Source organism: Cynara cardunculus, assembly GCF_001531365.2.
Source record: "Cynara cardunculus var. scolymus isolate 2C chromosome LG 17, CcrdV1, whole genome shotgun sequence".
Taxonomy (NCBI): Eukaryota; Viridiplantae; Streptophyta; class Magnoliopsida; order Asterales; family Asteraceae; genus Cynara; species Cynara cardunculus.
The window spans coordinates 34,539,139-34,555,548 of NC_037544.1; the positions used below are offsets into that span (position 1 = coordinate 34,539,139).

The 16,410-nt window shown below is 31.9% G+C and overlaps 2 protein-coding genes across 3 annotated transcripts; both read left to right on the forward strand.

The window, feature by feature from the left end:
* The first annotated feature begins 8,379 nt into the window (after window positions 1-8,379).
* On the forward strand, window positions 8,380-13,704 carry LOC112501086 (EG45-like domain containing protein). Of its 2 annotated transcripts, none has more exons than XM_025104742.1 (3): window positions 8,380-8,715; window positions 8,798-9,074; window positions 13,690-13,704. In XM_025104742.1, the coding sequence occupies exons 1-3, from the start codon at window positions 8,607-8,609 to the stop codon at window positions 13,694-13,696; spliced, it is 393 nt and encodes a 130-aa protein (XP_024960510.1). In that variant the 5' UTR covers window positions 8,380-8,606; the 3' UTR covers window positions 13,697-13,704. The 2 variants fall into 2 exon arrangements, with proteins under 2 accessions (XP_024960510.1, XP_024960509.1); XM_025104741.1 differs by lacking the exon at window positions 13,690-13,704 and adding an exon at window positions 9,166-9,248.
* LOC112501088 (EG45-like domain containing protein) lies at window positions 13,133-13,608 on the forward strand. The gene is made up of 2 exons (XM_025104743.1): window positions 13,133-13,241; window positions 13,328-13,608. Exons 1-2 carry the CDS (start codon window positions 13,133-13,135, stop codon window positions 13,606-13,608), a joined length of 390 nt encoding a protein of 129 aa, XP_024960511.1.
* Window positions 13,705-16,410: the final 2,706 nt, after the last annotated feature.

Genomic DNA, 16,410 nt, shown 5'->3' on the forward strand with positions numbered 1-16,410 from the left:
GGTTCGTGTGAACAACGATTGTGTCTTTCAATGAAAACAAGTTGTTCATATGGTGAACATATATGAACAATAGGATTCTCCATGTATCTTGAACGAAACGAAAATCTTGTACACTTAGACAACCAATTTCAATATATGTATAAAATCAATTGAAATGAATACCATGAACATGAAATAATAAAGAAATTATAAAAATCTCATGAACAATTAGATGTATCTTTTAAGATTTGTAACTCCCAATTAATTATTGGGGGTTACAAAAAGGTTGAATTACCAAATTACTCTTATCATTAATTTATAATTTAGATTTGAATCTAAAGTGAAGAAAGAATGTGATTGATCAAGATCGGTTTCCATAGTTTGTACCATATGGTTGGTTTCTATTTGAACCAACCTCTATATATATATATATATATATATGGAAAGGTTCAAACGAGAACACCTTTATTTTACGAGAACGCGAGAACACTCTTTTACTATAGACAATCATATGTGATACTATTATTTCACCATATATGATACACATGTGATACTAAATCAGAGACGCAGACGATTTTCGATGCGATCTTGGTTGCGGSCCAAGTCACCCTTACACCACTAAGCCCCCTCACAAGTATTATCACATGTGATAAGATTGTTATTGATATGATAATATAATTCATCAAGACCATCACATTTGATGCTAAATCACAGACACAAACAATCTTTGACGCGGCCTAAGTCGTAGAACACGTCGTTCACACATCACAAGGTCTCATCACGCATATGTTTATAGTTTTTTAGTTTATGTCTTCTAGTTAATTTCTATTAATTGTCAAGGTTAGGGTTAGAGTTTGTTAGTTGATATTTAATAGCTAAACTTTTTACTAATTGTTAGAGTTTATTAGTTGATGTAATTTATTTTATTAACTGTTAGGGGTGAAGTTAATTGATGCCTAATTGTTAATTTTTTGTTAATTGTTAAATCTACGGTTAGAGTTCATCAATTGATGAGTGATTGTTAGTTCTTTTTGTTAATTGTTCATTTTTAGAGTTTGTTCGTTGATACCTCATTGTTATTTGTTGATTGTTTTTATTTACCTAGAAAATTGGAAAAAAGATTTGGGAAAAAATGACCAACGTCCGGAACTTGTAAGTGCGGTAACATTTCTTGTAATATTATCCAACCTAACTCTAATCACTCGATGCCTAGAAAATTTGTTTTAAATGATTTTTCTTTTAGAGTATCATTTTAGGCAAATAGATAAATAAGGTGAAGATATTTGATTAGAGAACATTATTAACCATGTGGGCATTTGACCATGATTGAAATCCCATCCCTGGTCACTAAATTTTTTGGATCCGCCACTGTGCGCAACTGCCCTACCATGCATGCGTACCGTCGTTGGGTTTCCTTCGGCCATCCCCAACAGGGACGGGCCCAGTGTAGTGCATACAGTCGCACAGGTCACCGATTCATTCCTCCATCGTAGTGTAAAAAATTACAGGGTCGTGAAAAGTGCACCATTTCAACTTGTTATGTGTTATCATATATATATTTTGAAACAACAATGAAAACACAAATGTCTCTTAGTAGAGTTAGTTTGCAACGCTTTTCTTTCACCCTAGACCCATGTTCGAGTTTATTGGTGTCATTTTCTTAGTTTTTAGCATTTAATTTCAGATTTATTATGTTTCTTAAAAAAACTTACAATAAAAGACTTGAACACAATACCTTAAGTATGAAAAACAATGAACTAACCACCAAAACAATGTTTATTTTGTGAGAACATATCAATATATTTGTTTCTTATAGTCAAATGGTGCCACCATTTGGAAAAAAAATATGTCTATCTCTGCATCACAACACCACTCCACCACGACGATGGCCTCCACGTTCTTTTCCCTTCCCTCTCTGATACTTCTTCTTCCTTCTTTGTTCTCAAGCTAGTATTTCCTTCTTTCTTTATCGATCTCATTACTTCTCACATCCACATTCGACTATCGTACCTACTATTTAGCACCCTTACTTTGACTACTCTGATCACCATCCATCCTTCTTCTGGTTCAATTCCTTCTCCATTGTAGCACGCTTCAACCTCCTCGCCGCATCGATCTTATCTCATTTCAACACCATCAAACTAGGGAAGTGGTTGACCTCGAAAAATTTTCAAATGTTGTCATCATTTGACTATATAAAAAGAAACTATGGAGATTTTTTTATATAATCCTCGTTAGTCTATTGGTGAATTCCTTGTTTTTTGTATGTGAGGTCCTGTGTTCGAATCTTTTATCCCAACAAAATTTAGAAATATAATAAACCTGAAATTAAAACTTAAAAACTAAGAAAATGATACAAATGGCATTCGAACCAAAGTCTGGAAGGGGACGAAAGTTTGTTCAAACTTGTTTTACCAAAAGAAACTTGTGTTATTGTAGGTTTAAGAAATATACAGATGCACCCAACAAAATAATATGGTGACATGTTTCACGACCATAATCTTAGACTATGACAAAGATATGAAGCTCGTGTCATTGTATGCACCATAATGGGCCCACCCCTGAACTAGGGATGACAAAAAAAAACTCGTACACAATGGGAACCGATACCCGAACCCTATTTGACCACGTAATTCCCGAGTTCACAGGGGATGGGAACGAGGATGGGAATTCTTCGAATTTATAAATTGCCAATAGGATACGCCCGTCACTGACCCTGAACCCAATCCAAATTATTTATAATAGTTTTTTATTTTTGTATATATATATATATATATATATATATATATGCAATAATGTAATAATAAAATAAGAAACCTAAGGAGTATGTATATAATATATAAATGTAACAAATATAATCAATTTTTTATGATGAAAACCTATAAAAGCAATTATATTATCTTTTTTTTTTATCTCTTGTGATGAAAGTTTTAATGATATAACATATTTATATAATTAAGTATTGTTATTGATATATTTATGATTAAACTAGGTTAGTGTGATGATACTATTATATAAATGTAACAAGTTGATGTAAGTTTTAGCATGATATGTTGTTTAAACATAAAATTAACATTTATATATAATATTATATACAAAAACATATTACATGACAAAACATAGTACTTGATAGAAAAAAGGAGAATTAGAGCATGTTTTTTGGTAAGGGCCCCTTTAGTATTTCCGCCCAAAAACCTCGTCCCAGAACTTCTATAGAGAAGGATTTCTCATTCTTGTTAATCCCGATCTCGATAAAGGGGACACCCTGGTGTAGTGTTCCACACCAATCCTTATTTACTACTACACGTTTTTGGATGACAAAATATTGTACTCCCACGCCGTCGCCGTTCGACCCATGTTAGAGGGATTCGGCAAAATATTGTACTTGGGTAGGACTGGAGGTGAAATCAAGGATTTTACTTCTCATCACTGATTGGCTCAAAGCTGAGAAAGTAGATAAGGAACGAATGTGGCTGGCCATCAAGGTATATAACATGTTTATATTTTACGTTTACAGTCATCAAAATTTAAAAAAAGTGCATATCATTAATTTTTTGGCGTAGTTTGATACTACAACAACATTGGCATTGACTGGTGAAACTTTGAAGGAAGCAACGCTGAAGGTTATAAATACAGTGTGGAAGAACTTCGAAAGTATGCTTATATCTGATTACAAGAAGAAGAACCAAAATCCATGTCTTGCATTTCTGTATATTGAAAAGGACGTTTAGGAAAACTTTTGTGCCCTCAAGTCAACTCCAGAATTTGAGGTGTAAAATATTCAATATTTTTAGTGTTAATATATTCTAAATGTGAATTATTTCTAAATCCATTGGAAAACCGTCGTAAATCACCGACGAAAATAATATCCGTCGATAATCCGTCAAAATTACCGATAGATTTATCTGTTACAATTATCGACGGATTTGTGGTTCGTCGGTAATCCGTCTGTGATTTGCGACGAATTATCAACAGTTTATTTATGTTTTATTTTTTTAATACAATCCATTCAGCAATCTGTCACAAATCCATCGGTATTTACCGACAGATAATTTATCCGCCGCCGTTAATATACTCAATTGTCTAATAGTGAGGTATGGACAACCAGAGCAACTTTTTTAGTGGAACAAGTAGAGCAGATAGTTTGCCATGTGGCCAAATCATTTACTATAAAACATATGATTGAGAGTGAAATATGGTAAAGTACGTATGTGTTTTATGCACAAGTGGCCATTGATGAAGATTTTTTTTGATATGGTGATTGTAAATGACCATTGGGTTTTAATAGGATTTTGAAGTTTTACATGTGAAGTCATGAAAAGAGTTTGTGGCTTTGGTTGAAATGGCTACTACAAATCCATACACACACACACACACACTTAAAAGCAACACATTTTTACATGGTTTTAAGAAAAACGAAGCGTGTAAAAATATACATTCTTATACGTTTTTAAGAAAAGCGAAGCGTATAAAAACGTATACCTTCTTACACAGTTTTAAGAAAAGTGAATCGTGTAAAAATGTATATTTTCTTGCACGGTTTTAAAACAACCGTGTAAAATGTATACCTTCTGACACGGTTCTTTTGGCGTAACAATATAAAATGATACACATTTTACACGGTTTTTTGCAAAAACATTTAAAAAGATTTACATTTGTACATGATTATTTTCCCCTTTTTACATGGTTTAAAAACCATTTAAAAATGTGACTTTTTTTACACGGTTCCAAAACCATGTAAAAAGGCCCTTGACTTTTTTAAACGGCGCCCTTTTAAACAGTTGCAAGACCTTTAAAAATGTTCAAAAAAACCGTTTAAAAAACCCATTTCTATAGTGATGACGGTAGCCATCTCTACATCAAACTCCTTCCTATCCGGATGTCTATTTGATCAAGGAAACGGTCGATGTGGAGTATCTTTTGATGATTTCTAGATTTGGGTTGAAATCATCATCATCGAAACCATTTTGTTTTGACCACTTTGATTGAATGCGAGTGAGGAATCTGAAACACCCAGACTTTGACTACTAGTTTTTTGAGTTTAACTCTTTGAATTTGATTTTATCGTATGCATCTTTTTCTTTCGCTTCAAAGAAATTAAGATATGAAGGAAGCGAAATTAGGGTTTGAAATATTTATGTTTTATTTTCTTAATTGATGTGTGAATATACAAAAATTCATGAATTCATAAATACTCAAAACTAAATCTAATTATTAATCACGAATCGAATAACCTAATGAAATGATCACATAATGAAATTTACCAGAGACATTCATTTGAGTCTATAAAATTACAAAAAGAAGCCTATAATAAATGATGTAACACATTGATAGTGTATGATTCTTTTGTAGAGATTTTCTCATTATTTTAAATCTATAAAATATATTAATCAATATATGAATATATGTCTAGGGGTTCTTTCAAATATTGGTAGCTCAATAATTGGTGTTAACTATATACATGAATTAAGTTTATCTTTCAATTTGTCTAATCAACGGATGAAATTGATCAGGAATAATTTTGTAATAAGATTGAAACTGATGCGTATGACAACAATGAACAAGGGTAATGGGAGAAAGATGGAGATTTAAAATAGCAATAAAATACAAACCATATGTACGAAAATAACAATTTCTAAATCATAGGGAAGAAAATCGAAATAATTAACATATGGACGAAAATTATTATTTACTCTATAATAAATGTTAGTAACTCTATTTTTATCTTATTTACAGGAAATAACAGTAATTTGATCCATCTCCATCTTACCAACTCTAGCAAACCGATTCATTAGTAATTACATGTTCTTTCGAGATTTATACTTTCAGCTTAAATTAAATAATACATTCCCAATAGCCAAAGCTAAACATGCATCCACCATATACGAATATCTGTTTCTTTAAAGATACCAAAAAAACGAACCTTATAGGCAAAACTCTTGTATGTATTGTATTTTATCATTATATATTTGGTAATCTATCAGTAATTCCTTAGCAAATGGTTAATGAACAAGTATCAAACTTATAAATATGTCTAGTTAGACCATGGAAAACCAACGCATGCGAATGTCGTATAAATTTACCCTTATTTTTGTTGTATAAGAGTTTGATCCGTTGTAGAATACGGGTAAATTCATGATGTCTGTTGAAAGATTTTAATAATGTGATAGTCAATTATAATCCCATGAAATATTTAGTAGAACTTTGAAATCTATAAAGTCCTTTGGCTAAATTAATGTTCGATATTACCTATCTTGAATCTAATTCATAAGCCGGTGGTCTTTGTGAAAACAGTTTTTTGGAATATATTAATAAAATTTGCATATATTCTATGCTTATAACACCTTGCTTACAAGTGAACTCGATTGATTATGTTTGATTTGGTTTTATCTTGAATCAAATAGTTATAAACTAACCATAAGGTGGTGCCTGATTGATTTGAGTTTGGCTTCAAAGGTCAAAAATATCAGGAGGTTCCAGGTTCAAATACAAAAAGGAATAAAAATCCTCTTGTGGCCATTAAGGTTCAAAATCTCCAAACTAGGTAGTCGTCTTAGTATTAGTCGGCTTGCATAGCGGGTTGGATATCCAGGTTAATTAAAAAAAAAATAGTTATAAACTTGATATCAACGCGATTTTTTGGATTCTTTATAGTTATCCTTCAAAATACATATTTGCTCATAAAGATATTATAAAAACAAAAGGGGACATTTAAGAAGCATGTGAAATATCACAAGTCTTTGAAATAGAGTAGGAAAATCTAACACTGTAGGATACGTTGTCAATTGGCTATTTGCAATTACAGTTGAATTAGATATATCGATTTTATTGCAGAAAGATACATTTTCTTTTGGGTTGAAGAAATCTCAAATAAAACGTTCAATTATGTCTTAAATTGACCCATTTGTGAAAGATTTTCTTCCGTTATTTTTCTTTACATTAATTTCCATAAGAAATTCAATTTGAGTTGATGAAATTTTTATTTCATACCAGTTATTTGATATATTATTAATAATTTTTGTATGATAGATAGCTGAATAAATAAACATAGGTATAAACATTAACTGTTGTTCGAAATACAAAAAATACAACATTTCTTGAGCTTTAATCAGGGTTGTTCCTTAACATGTTAAATGTGAGATTTTGAACAGGACCTCCAAGATTTTGGGGCCCAAATTTACATGTGTTTAGTGTCTTTTTTTTATCGACCTGTGTAAAACAATAGCCGAAATTATTTAGGTTCAAACTATTAATCGTTTGGTTTTAAATTAATGATTTAGGTTCAATTTCATATTGTTAATCGTTTAGGTTTAACTCATTTTTGTTCTTAACATATATTTTCTGTTATCTCATTTATACAATGTAATACAAAAATTTGGATGTAGCAAGGCCTCCAAAAAGATTGGAACGTCCCTGGCTCTAACAGCAAAGGAGGTTCAATTCCTATATATTAAATGCATGCCAGTAGGACCCTCGAAAGGTGTATGGGGGCGGCCTCTTTAGAAATTGAGTACGATCAAACCGAAAGACTTGATTGATCTAATAGTTTCTATATAAAATCAAAGTCATGATAAAGTTACTAAGAACTCATAAATCTCATTTTTTATCAACGTAAGAGAAGTTATCACAATCTTCACCCCCAATTAAAACTTTACAAGTCACATTTTTTATCAATGTGTAATGAGTTGTTACGACTATCAACAAAAAATTGAATACTGACTTAAAGTTTACATATGTACCATGCGTAATTTTTAGGAATGGTTTGAATTTAATTGTGTAGTTCTTGTAAGCAGTTGCGAGAAAATATTTGCTTAAATTATGATTCGAATTCCTTCCATCATATAAACAGTAAATCATCAATTAACAAAAAAGTTATCTTTACAAATAAGATTTTTTTGGTATATACACTTCTAAACCAAACAAATTGAGATAATTGTTACGTTGTTGGTCAAATTACAACTCTACGATTTCGACATATTGTAACTTATAATAAATAACATGGACCCCTTCTGGTGTAGTTTGTCACATGTCAAAACTCAAGAACGTTGAACCGACAAATTGAATTCGATTTTTGAAACAAATGATCTTTAGTAAGCATATTAATTTCACGTATCAGATAGACATATTCGAAATACCAAATGAAAAAAGTAATAATTTATTATTTGTTCAAAATATGTTGATACAGATAATTTAATAAAAGTCTTAGCTTCAACTCCGATAACACTGCCTAAAAATGCATTTAAATATAACTGAAAAAATATTGTATTTTTTTTATAGAAAAATGAGTTTCAACAAGACGTCTTTAGCAACGATTTGTTTCAGTATATAAGAAACTATTGCGACATGTCGTCTTTATAATTCATTTGGAATGATAAATTTGCTTTTAATGACAACAAATGTGAAACTCAAAATTCAACCAAAATTTAACATGGATCCACTTTCTTTGACTTGGTAAGTTATTGGTATTTTCTTGAATACATAGAACAAAATTGTTGCCTATCTCGTTAGCTTTCAAGTTAGGTTTTTCAGCTATAAAAGGAAAGCCCTCTTGTGTTTCTCTTCACCAAATTAAGTAAAGAACTTCAATTCACAAACTAGCCAGGATTTCCAAAGAAGGCATACCAGAGATGAGTTCCATGACTAAAGCTTTTATCTTGATTGCCATGGTTGCATGTCTCACCTCAACTGCGCATGCCATTGCTGGCCAAGCAACTTTCTACACACCTCCCTATCTTCGTAAGTACACAATCAACGTTAAAGTAAATTCATTAACGTCAATTCATGTAGCTTATATTGAGTTTTTGTTTGTGTTTTGTAGCATCGTCATGTTTTGGCTTTGAAGATCGCGGTGTGATGATTTTAGCAGCAAACAGCGGTTTGTTTGCAAATAGAGCTGCATGTGGGACTAGGTACCGAGTGACTTGCACCGGTAGAACCAATCTTGGAGTTCTGGCACCATGCACGGGGAGAAGCGTTGATGTTACAGTTGTAGATCTTTGTCCAGGTTGTGCAGGAAATCAGGTCGATCTTTCCCAAGAGGCGTTTGCTGTGATTGCGAATACTGATGCAGGAAGAATTAACATTGAATATAACCGGTAATTATAATCAAAACCTTGCGTGCTTTTTTCTCTAACTTATTTTTTGTTGGACTATTCAGCTAATTTTGACTTATCTTTTGATTTTCAGGATCTGATTTTATATCATGCATGTATATGTAAGATGTCAATAATAATCTGGCTTAATGAGTTTTCATCCAAAATAAATGAGACAGAAGGGCATTGTTACCATGCTTGTCTATGTCTAGCTCATGTAATGTATCAGTTGACTGAAGTGTTCAACTTATCAAATGTTTGTTTCTTTCTTATAAGAATCTATTTAATTCCATATTTTCTAGTTTATATTTTGCTAGCTTGAGACGGTACATATATAAGATTAATACTACTATACGATACGCTTCGACCTAATTAAGGTTTACAAATAATAAAATAAAAAAGGATGGTTACGAAAGAGGGGCCGAAGGCAATTTTCTAAAAGAATTTTTAGCTAATGAGGATCCTGCCCTTGGCAAGACAACATCACCGAGAAACCTCTATCTTCATGGTCGATTTGTCATCTAACATAACGAGACAACTTCTTAAATTTATAAGAGTAACCATTATGTTGGGGGAAAGAATGTTGTTAAAAAATCCCTTTCTGAATTAAATTACGCCAAAAAATTCTGATTTTGGGTTAAATTATATATTGAAAATGTAAGGGAAAAAAATACTAAAAGGAAATCTATCTCCACAATCAGGGTCTGAATTCTTTGATGAATTCAAGAAAGACTGAAGGCATGGGCTGCATATTGTCAAGTTCCATATGGAGGAGATCTAGAAACATGATTTCTAATTAAGGGGGTTATAAAAAGCATGTTCATGATTTTTTTTTATCATTTTGCAGTACCAGGTGTTATCATGTCTTAGGGCTGATTTAAAAACATACTTTACCAGATAATATTTTCGATAATTAAAATTGCATTATATGTGCATCTGTTATCCGAGAAACGGTAATCAAGCAAGACTACCACAACTAGAAACTAGACTTTCACCTAAGGAAATTTCCGACGGAAATCAGTTTTCTGACGGAAATTGCCCCGTGGGAAATACTTATAATTACGTCAGAAAGTTTTCCCCACCAAATAATTTTTTACGATAAGTTTCAATGGGAAATCCGTCATAAATATCCATTTTCGACGGATTTCCCATGAAAATCAGTGAAAGTCTTGTTTTCAAGTGTACCACTCTCACTTACCGGGAAAGATACGCGGTTAGCAAAATGGCATGGAAAAATTGTCAACATCTTTACTTGGATAAGCGTCTCTTAGGAAGTGTTTAGTTAGAGGCAGGGATCAAGGATTTGGCGATGGTGGTTGGAATTAAGGTCATGATCATGTACGTAGTTGGCAAGGTAATTTATATATTTGCTTAAGGTGATAGCTAGCTATATAACTTTTTTCATTAATTTGGATGGATTACAAGATAGATAATTCAAATCCACTTTTTTAATCATCAAATAGAAAGCTAGTCGAGGAATATTACTACAATTATAACCATTACTATCAATTTCGGGTATTCATATTTTTTCAAAATCCATTTATATATCGAAATAATAAAACAATTAACAAAAATATAATAATTACACATCGCCAACATATCCTAACCCTAACAATTAAAATAAATATTTGGGCATCGACTAATAATAAACTCTAACCCTAACAATTAGACATTCATTAATAAACCCTAACTATAACAGTTAACGATTAACGATTAACCAAAAATTAAAAATTATACACCAACGAACAAACCATAACCATAACAATTTATATAAACCATAAGGGTGGTGCCTGATTGGTTTGAACTTGGCTCCAAATGTCAAAAGTACCAGGAGGTCACAGGTTCAATATTGCTTTCAAGTATTTATATGACATATGTACATATATATATATATACATACATGAAGTCGATGGCACGTTGAATCATCAAGATTGATAGATTAGATATTGAGGGAAGATCATTTATATTAATTAGTAATTTTTTGTTGTTTCCTACATTCAGTTCTAGAGGGAGAAGTTATAAGAAGGCTTTGAATTTTGCTTTCAAGTATTTATATGACAACGTATATATGATTATATAGCTTCTATATTTTGTTAGAAAAATTATCTTCAAAAATTATTCAAAATGGATGCCAAATATCATCGTTGAAAATTGAGCACCAAAATCCAACGCCCTTCATAATACACTCTTGTGTTGATCGTTAGTGTATAATCACATGTGTTTTGCATGTGATTTGACTGTTTTCGTGTTCTTTTACACAACTGTTTCTAAATAAGACTCGAGAAAGAGAAAGGGAAAAGCAAAAATGTATGTCCATTTCACGTTTAGGGTTCATAAATTTTTCAAATCATAAGATAATTAAATGATCTTAAAGCCAAATTCATATTTCAACATTATCTAATAAGTTAATAAGATACGTGTATATTATCGAATATGCCCATTCTTTATAAATAAAAATATCGGTTAACGGTGGAATCGAAGCTCTAGCACTTGGAAACATTGTTAATTTCTTAATAGACGACATGTACCTGTGTCAGCTTTCCAAAATTGACGATTAGTGTTGACGTGAAAATGACTAATATGTATTTACTAATTAGTGATGCGAAATTAAATGAACCCATCTAAATTCTATATATGTGATGCTTCGATCCCTACTAATTTCCCTCCATATAGACATCAATATCAAAGTTCCATTTTTAATTCCAAATGCTATATATGAAATAACCTAAAGCGGGGTCAAAATAGCAACACCCTTTTCTAATACGTTGAAATGAACAAGATTCTCTTTAGTGTGTAAAAATTTAAAAAAACATGTGTAACAAGAGGTTATTGTTTTGTAATTAGATCATTTATGTCAACCATCCCCTCGCAGCAACCTGGGTGCACCTTAACTCCTTGGCAAATCGAAACCCTTAACCTCAAACACCCCCTCCCTCTTGTTTCGGACCTTACGTTTGATGCTAGTCATGATTGTCTTCATAGACAGCCTAGAGGAGTGGTTAGGTGGCATGTGTCACCGTATTGTTCCTCCGTGGTAAGGTAAAAAAAAATTAGGTTCGTGAAAGATGCAACCGTATCCAAAACTTCTTGGGTCTGTCCCTGATTGTCTTGCCACTTTCAGACTTGATGAGTCTGCATATGATCAATCTACAACCACTCCTTCAAAGTGACAAGCTTCCAACATCTCCTCCATTTGTTTTTACCCTTTCTTTATTTTTATTTTGTATTGTGATGAATGATGATGCTATATTTTGAAGTTTCTGTTTGGGATTATGGATGGCATTTACTCTTTGATTTTCATTTTCACCCTTTAATTTCTTTTTCTGCATCCAATTCATCGTAGAAAGATCTTGATTTGTATTTTTCCTTTCGGCTTATGTTCAAATTGTCATTTACACGTTTATGGTATTGAAATTTAATATATGGGTTCTTGTCTTTTTCTTTTTGGTCATTTTCATTGGATTTTGATTTTTCTATTTGAAATCTTCAATAACATCTCCCTCATGTTATGTTAAACTTTTTACTTAGAGAAATATATTTGTCTAAAACGATTGTTTTTATGTGTGATTCAATATTTAAATCACTAAATTTGTGTTTTTTTGTCATAAATAGAATACAGTTTTATATAGAGTACAAAAGTTTTAGCACTATACTTTGTTTGATCTTTCCGGAGTTCATTCTCCAGGCAACTCCGTTTAACGATTTGAGCTATGGACGAATATGCAAGCACTAAAATAGATGAGTTTGGATTAAAAAAAACATTTTGTTTAAAATAGTTGAAAACAATATTTTTTTAAACAAAATATCAAGTATGCATATTCAAAAATAAAGCAATTTTGGGCAAGAATAGATAGATGACTAGTTTAATGTATTGGCTTTTAAAAAAAATGATTTCTATTTTGTTGAATACGTACAAGAAAATTGTTGCGTGTCTTTATTAGCATTCAAGTTTGGGGTTTCAGCTATAAAAAGGAAGTTCTTGATATGCCTCTCTTCACAAAATTAAGCAAAAAAAATTCACAAAACCTAATTTAGGGTTTCCTACAAGAGACATACCGAAGATGGGTTTGGTGATTAGAGCTTTGATCTTGTTTGCCATGGTTGCATGTCTTACCTCGATTGCTCATGCCATTGCTGGCCAAGCCACTTTCTATACACCACCCTACGTTCGTAAGTACACATACATCGATCATAAACTAAATTCGTATATGTTCATCTAGCTAGCACTTTTTGAGTTTTCATCGTGTTTTGTGTAGCATCATCGTGCTATGGGTTCCAAGGTCGAGGTGTTATGGTTGTAGCGGCAAACCACGGGTTGTTTGCAGGAAAAGGTGCATGTGGGAGGAGGTACCGTGTGCGCTGCACCGGAGGAACCAATGCAGGCGTTCCACATCCATGTAGAGGAACTAGCATCGATGTTACAGTTGTTGATCTTTGTCCTGGATGCTCAGGCAATCAAGTTGATCTTTCCCAAGAGGCATTTGCAATGATTGCTGATCCTAATGCGGGTAGAATTAACATTGACTATCACCGGTAACTTTAAACCCCTTCTTTTTCCTTCAATATGAATTTTGATGACTTTCGCCTAATTACATAGAACTTGTTTTTCAACTTTCAGGATCTGATTTATATAAAAGTATGTGCAGAAGAAGTCACATTTGTGAGTTTCCATTATGTAGAATGAATGAGACTCCAAAGCTTAATTCGTAAGCATGCTAGTCTATGCCTCTTGGCAGTATTGTATCAAATGTATCAGTTGTTGAATAAAATAATTGCTTACGATGTTACAATTATCAAATACCAGACAGATTGATGAAACATACACAAAGGAATACCAATCAACAAAAGAATCTGAGATGTTAAAGTTCTATCAGTTAGATTTGGATAATTTCTCCTAAAAATATGTTGAAACGTCTTTTCTCTTCTCAAACGCCTTTTTGTAGAGTAATCCAATAAAGGATTCCACACATTCTTGCATATTATTAGATCTAAGGTCTATCACTCTAAAGATCAAGATCATCCGTGGGGGGGAGGGTGAGATGGGCACATACCCAGGGCCTATAAGATAGAGGGGCCCAAATGGTTTTAGTATTTAATAGCAATTCAATAAAATAGTAAATAAAAGTGACATTTTTAGTACCTAATAGGACCCCAAAAAATTAGTATTATATTAAGGGTCCAAAATATATTAAATAATTACATTGGAGAAGAAAAAATATGTTAAAAGTTAATTGGTCGTTCATTTTATAGTATTGCGTATTGTTTCTCGAAGTTTTTAGCTTGTACTAAGTCTAAAATGACTTGTCTTGAAAATCTTGAGATATTATCCATCATTTATCTCCCATCGGCTCTTTTGATTGTTCCATCCGCATGAATTCTATTTTTGTATGAAAAAATAATAAATTTCTTGTTAGTAATGAAGAAAACTCTTATCTTTAAGAAAAAAATTATCAACCATATGAGACGGTCTAACTTGTATCTATATTTATGATTTCAAAAGTACCCATTATATTTTCTTACATTATTGACTTCTTATTACATAATACTTAATGCATAAAATCTTAAGTGATCTTCTATTTTAAAACAAGAATAAAATATCAAATATAACCGACATGAGCTTTTGATTCAAAGATTAATGGTTTTGAGAAATATTGTTTTATTCCTAAAAGTTTAAAATGGTAATGAAAAATATTACATCGGGTAAGATGTGAACGCAACTGATTTATATTGATTAAGATATAGTGTTACTTCGAATAGTAAACATTATGACCCAATTGATGTCTATCTATATATTAAAGGTATATCGTAGGTTGTTTTCTTTCTTGATGGTATATATACTTGACGATGCTAAGTAAAAATGATACGGTAGATAACTTAATTTGGAAACAATTATTGATTCAGTTTGCTTCTGTGAATACTCAAAAAAACGGTTTTATATGAATTATTAGATTCCTTGAATTCAATGTTTATTCTGATGGTAAAAACAATACATTGAAAAAAGTTCACACTTATCGACGACCCTTTTTTACACCTCACCCAGGATCTATAAAATGTCAGGAAGAGGCTTGCTAAAGATTCGACAATTTAGGACGGTCTATGCCCATCTAGGACCCTCTCGACACTCCGAGACAATTTGTACCCGTCAAAAAATAAAAATGTGGTACAACTTGTACCATGCCTCAAAAAGAACTTGTAAATTAGAAGTATTTTTACCATTCAAAACAGATGCAAGTCATCATTTAGGTCGAGACGATTTATTTAAGCGGTTTTAATAAGAGAATTGATTTATTTATTCAAAAATAGTCTAATAACTTTTCCCTTAACAAAAGGATAATATTCCGTTAATCTTGATTGATCACCCAATATGTTCCAATCCAATTTTTTCACATTAATAATTATTTATTTAAAACTAATGACTTTAACTTTTGTTCGCAAGCTTTCATTGATATTTTTGTTATTAGGACATATTGTACATATATGATCCATATTGCTACTTAGAACGGATACACCACAAACACAATCCTTTGTAAATCCGTCGCTAATTAGCGATGGAATCCATGAATCTCGATTTTAAAAAAATAGAAAATGAAAATCCAAGTGTTTGTCGCTAAGTAGCAATGGATTTTCATTTTAAAAAAGTAAAATTGAAAATCTACATTTCCGTCGTTGATCTGTCCTTCGTTAGCGCCGGATGGATTTTCATTTTAGAATAAAAAATAAATTTCACGTGTCCATCGTTAATTAGTTGCTCATTTAATCCTGTAATTGTTTTTAAAGTTAGCGTCTATTGAGAAAATTTGGGATGAGTGTGCTATTACTTTTAAAGGACGTTGGATATGAAAACCTTGGGGCATACATATTGCAAGCATGAGTGTAGGTTTTAAATGTTTTATTTGCACTTTTTTCCTATTCATTGGAATTACTGTGTTTTTTATCGACAAAATCCAATTTTGATTTTCGTTGTGAACAAACATTGTTCTTGTGAAAAGGATATACAAAATTAAATGTTGTAATATTAGTTTTGGATGATTGAAATGTATATGTACGTTGTATTAGAATGTATTTATAGTATAGATTGTATAGATATTCTAGATTATTCGTTTCCTTGTTTATCTCTTGCCTAATATTGAGGCATTGTAAATATATATATTGTATGCTTGATTCATGGATTGAAACAGAGAAAATTGTGGGTCTTTGGAAACTTTTATGGTATCAGAGCCTATTACCTTTTACCCTAATATTGCCGTCACAACCCTCTTCCTCGGATCCCTGCAAATTTTATTTTTTACTTCCTTTTTTCTTGCTCACGATCAAGATGACCGGCACCGGTAACGTCACA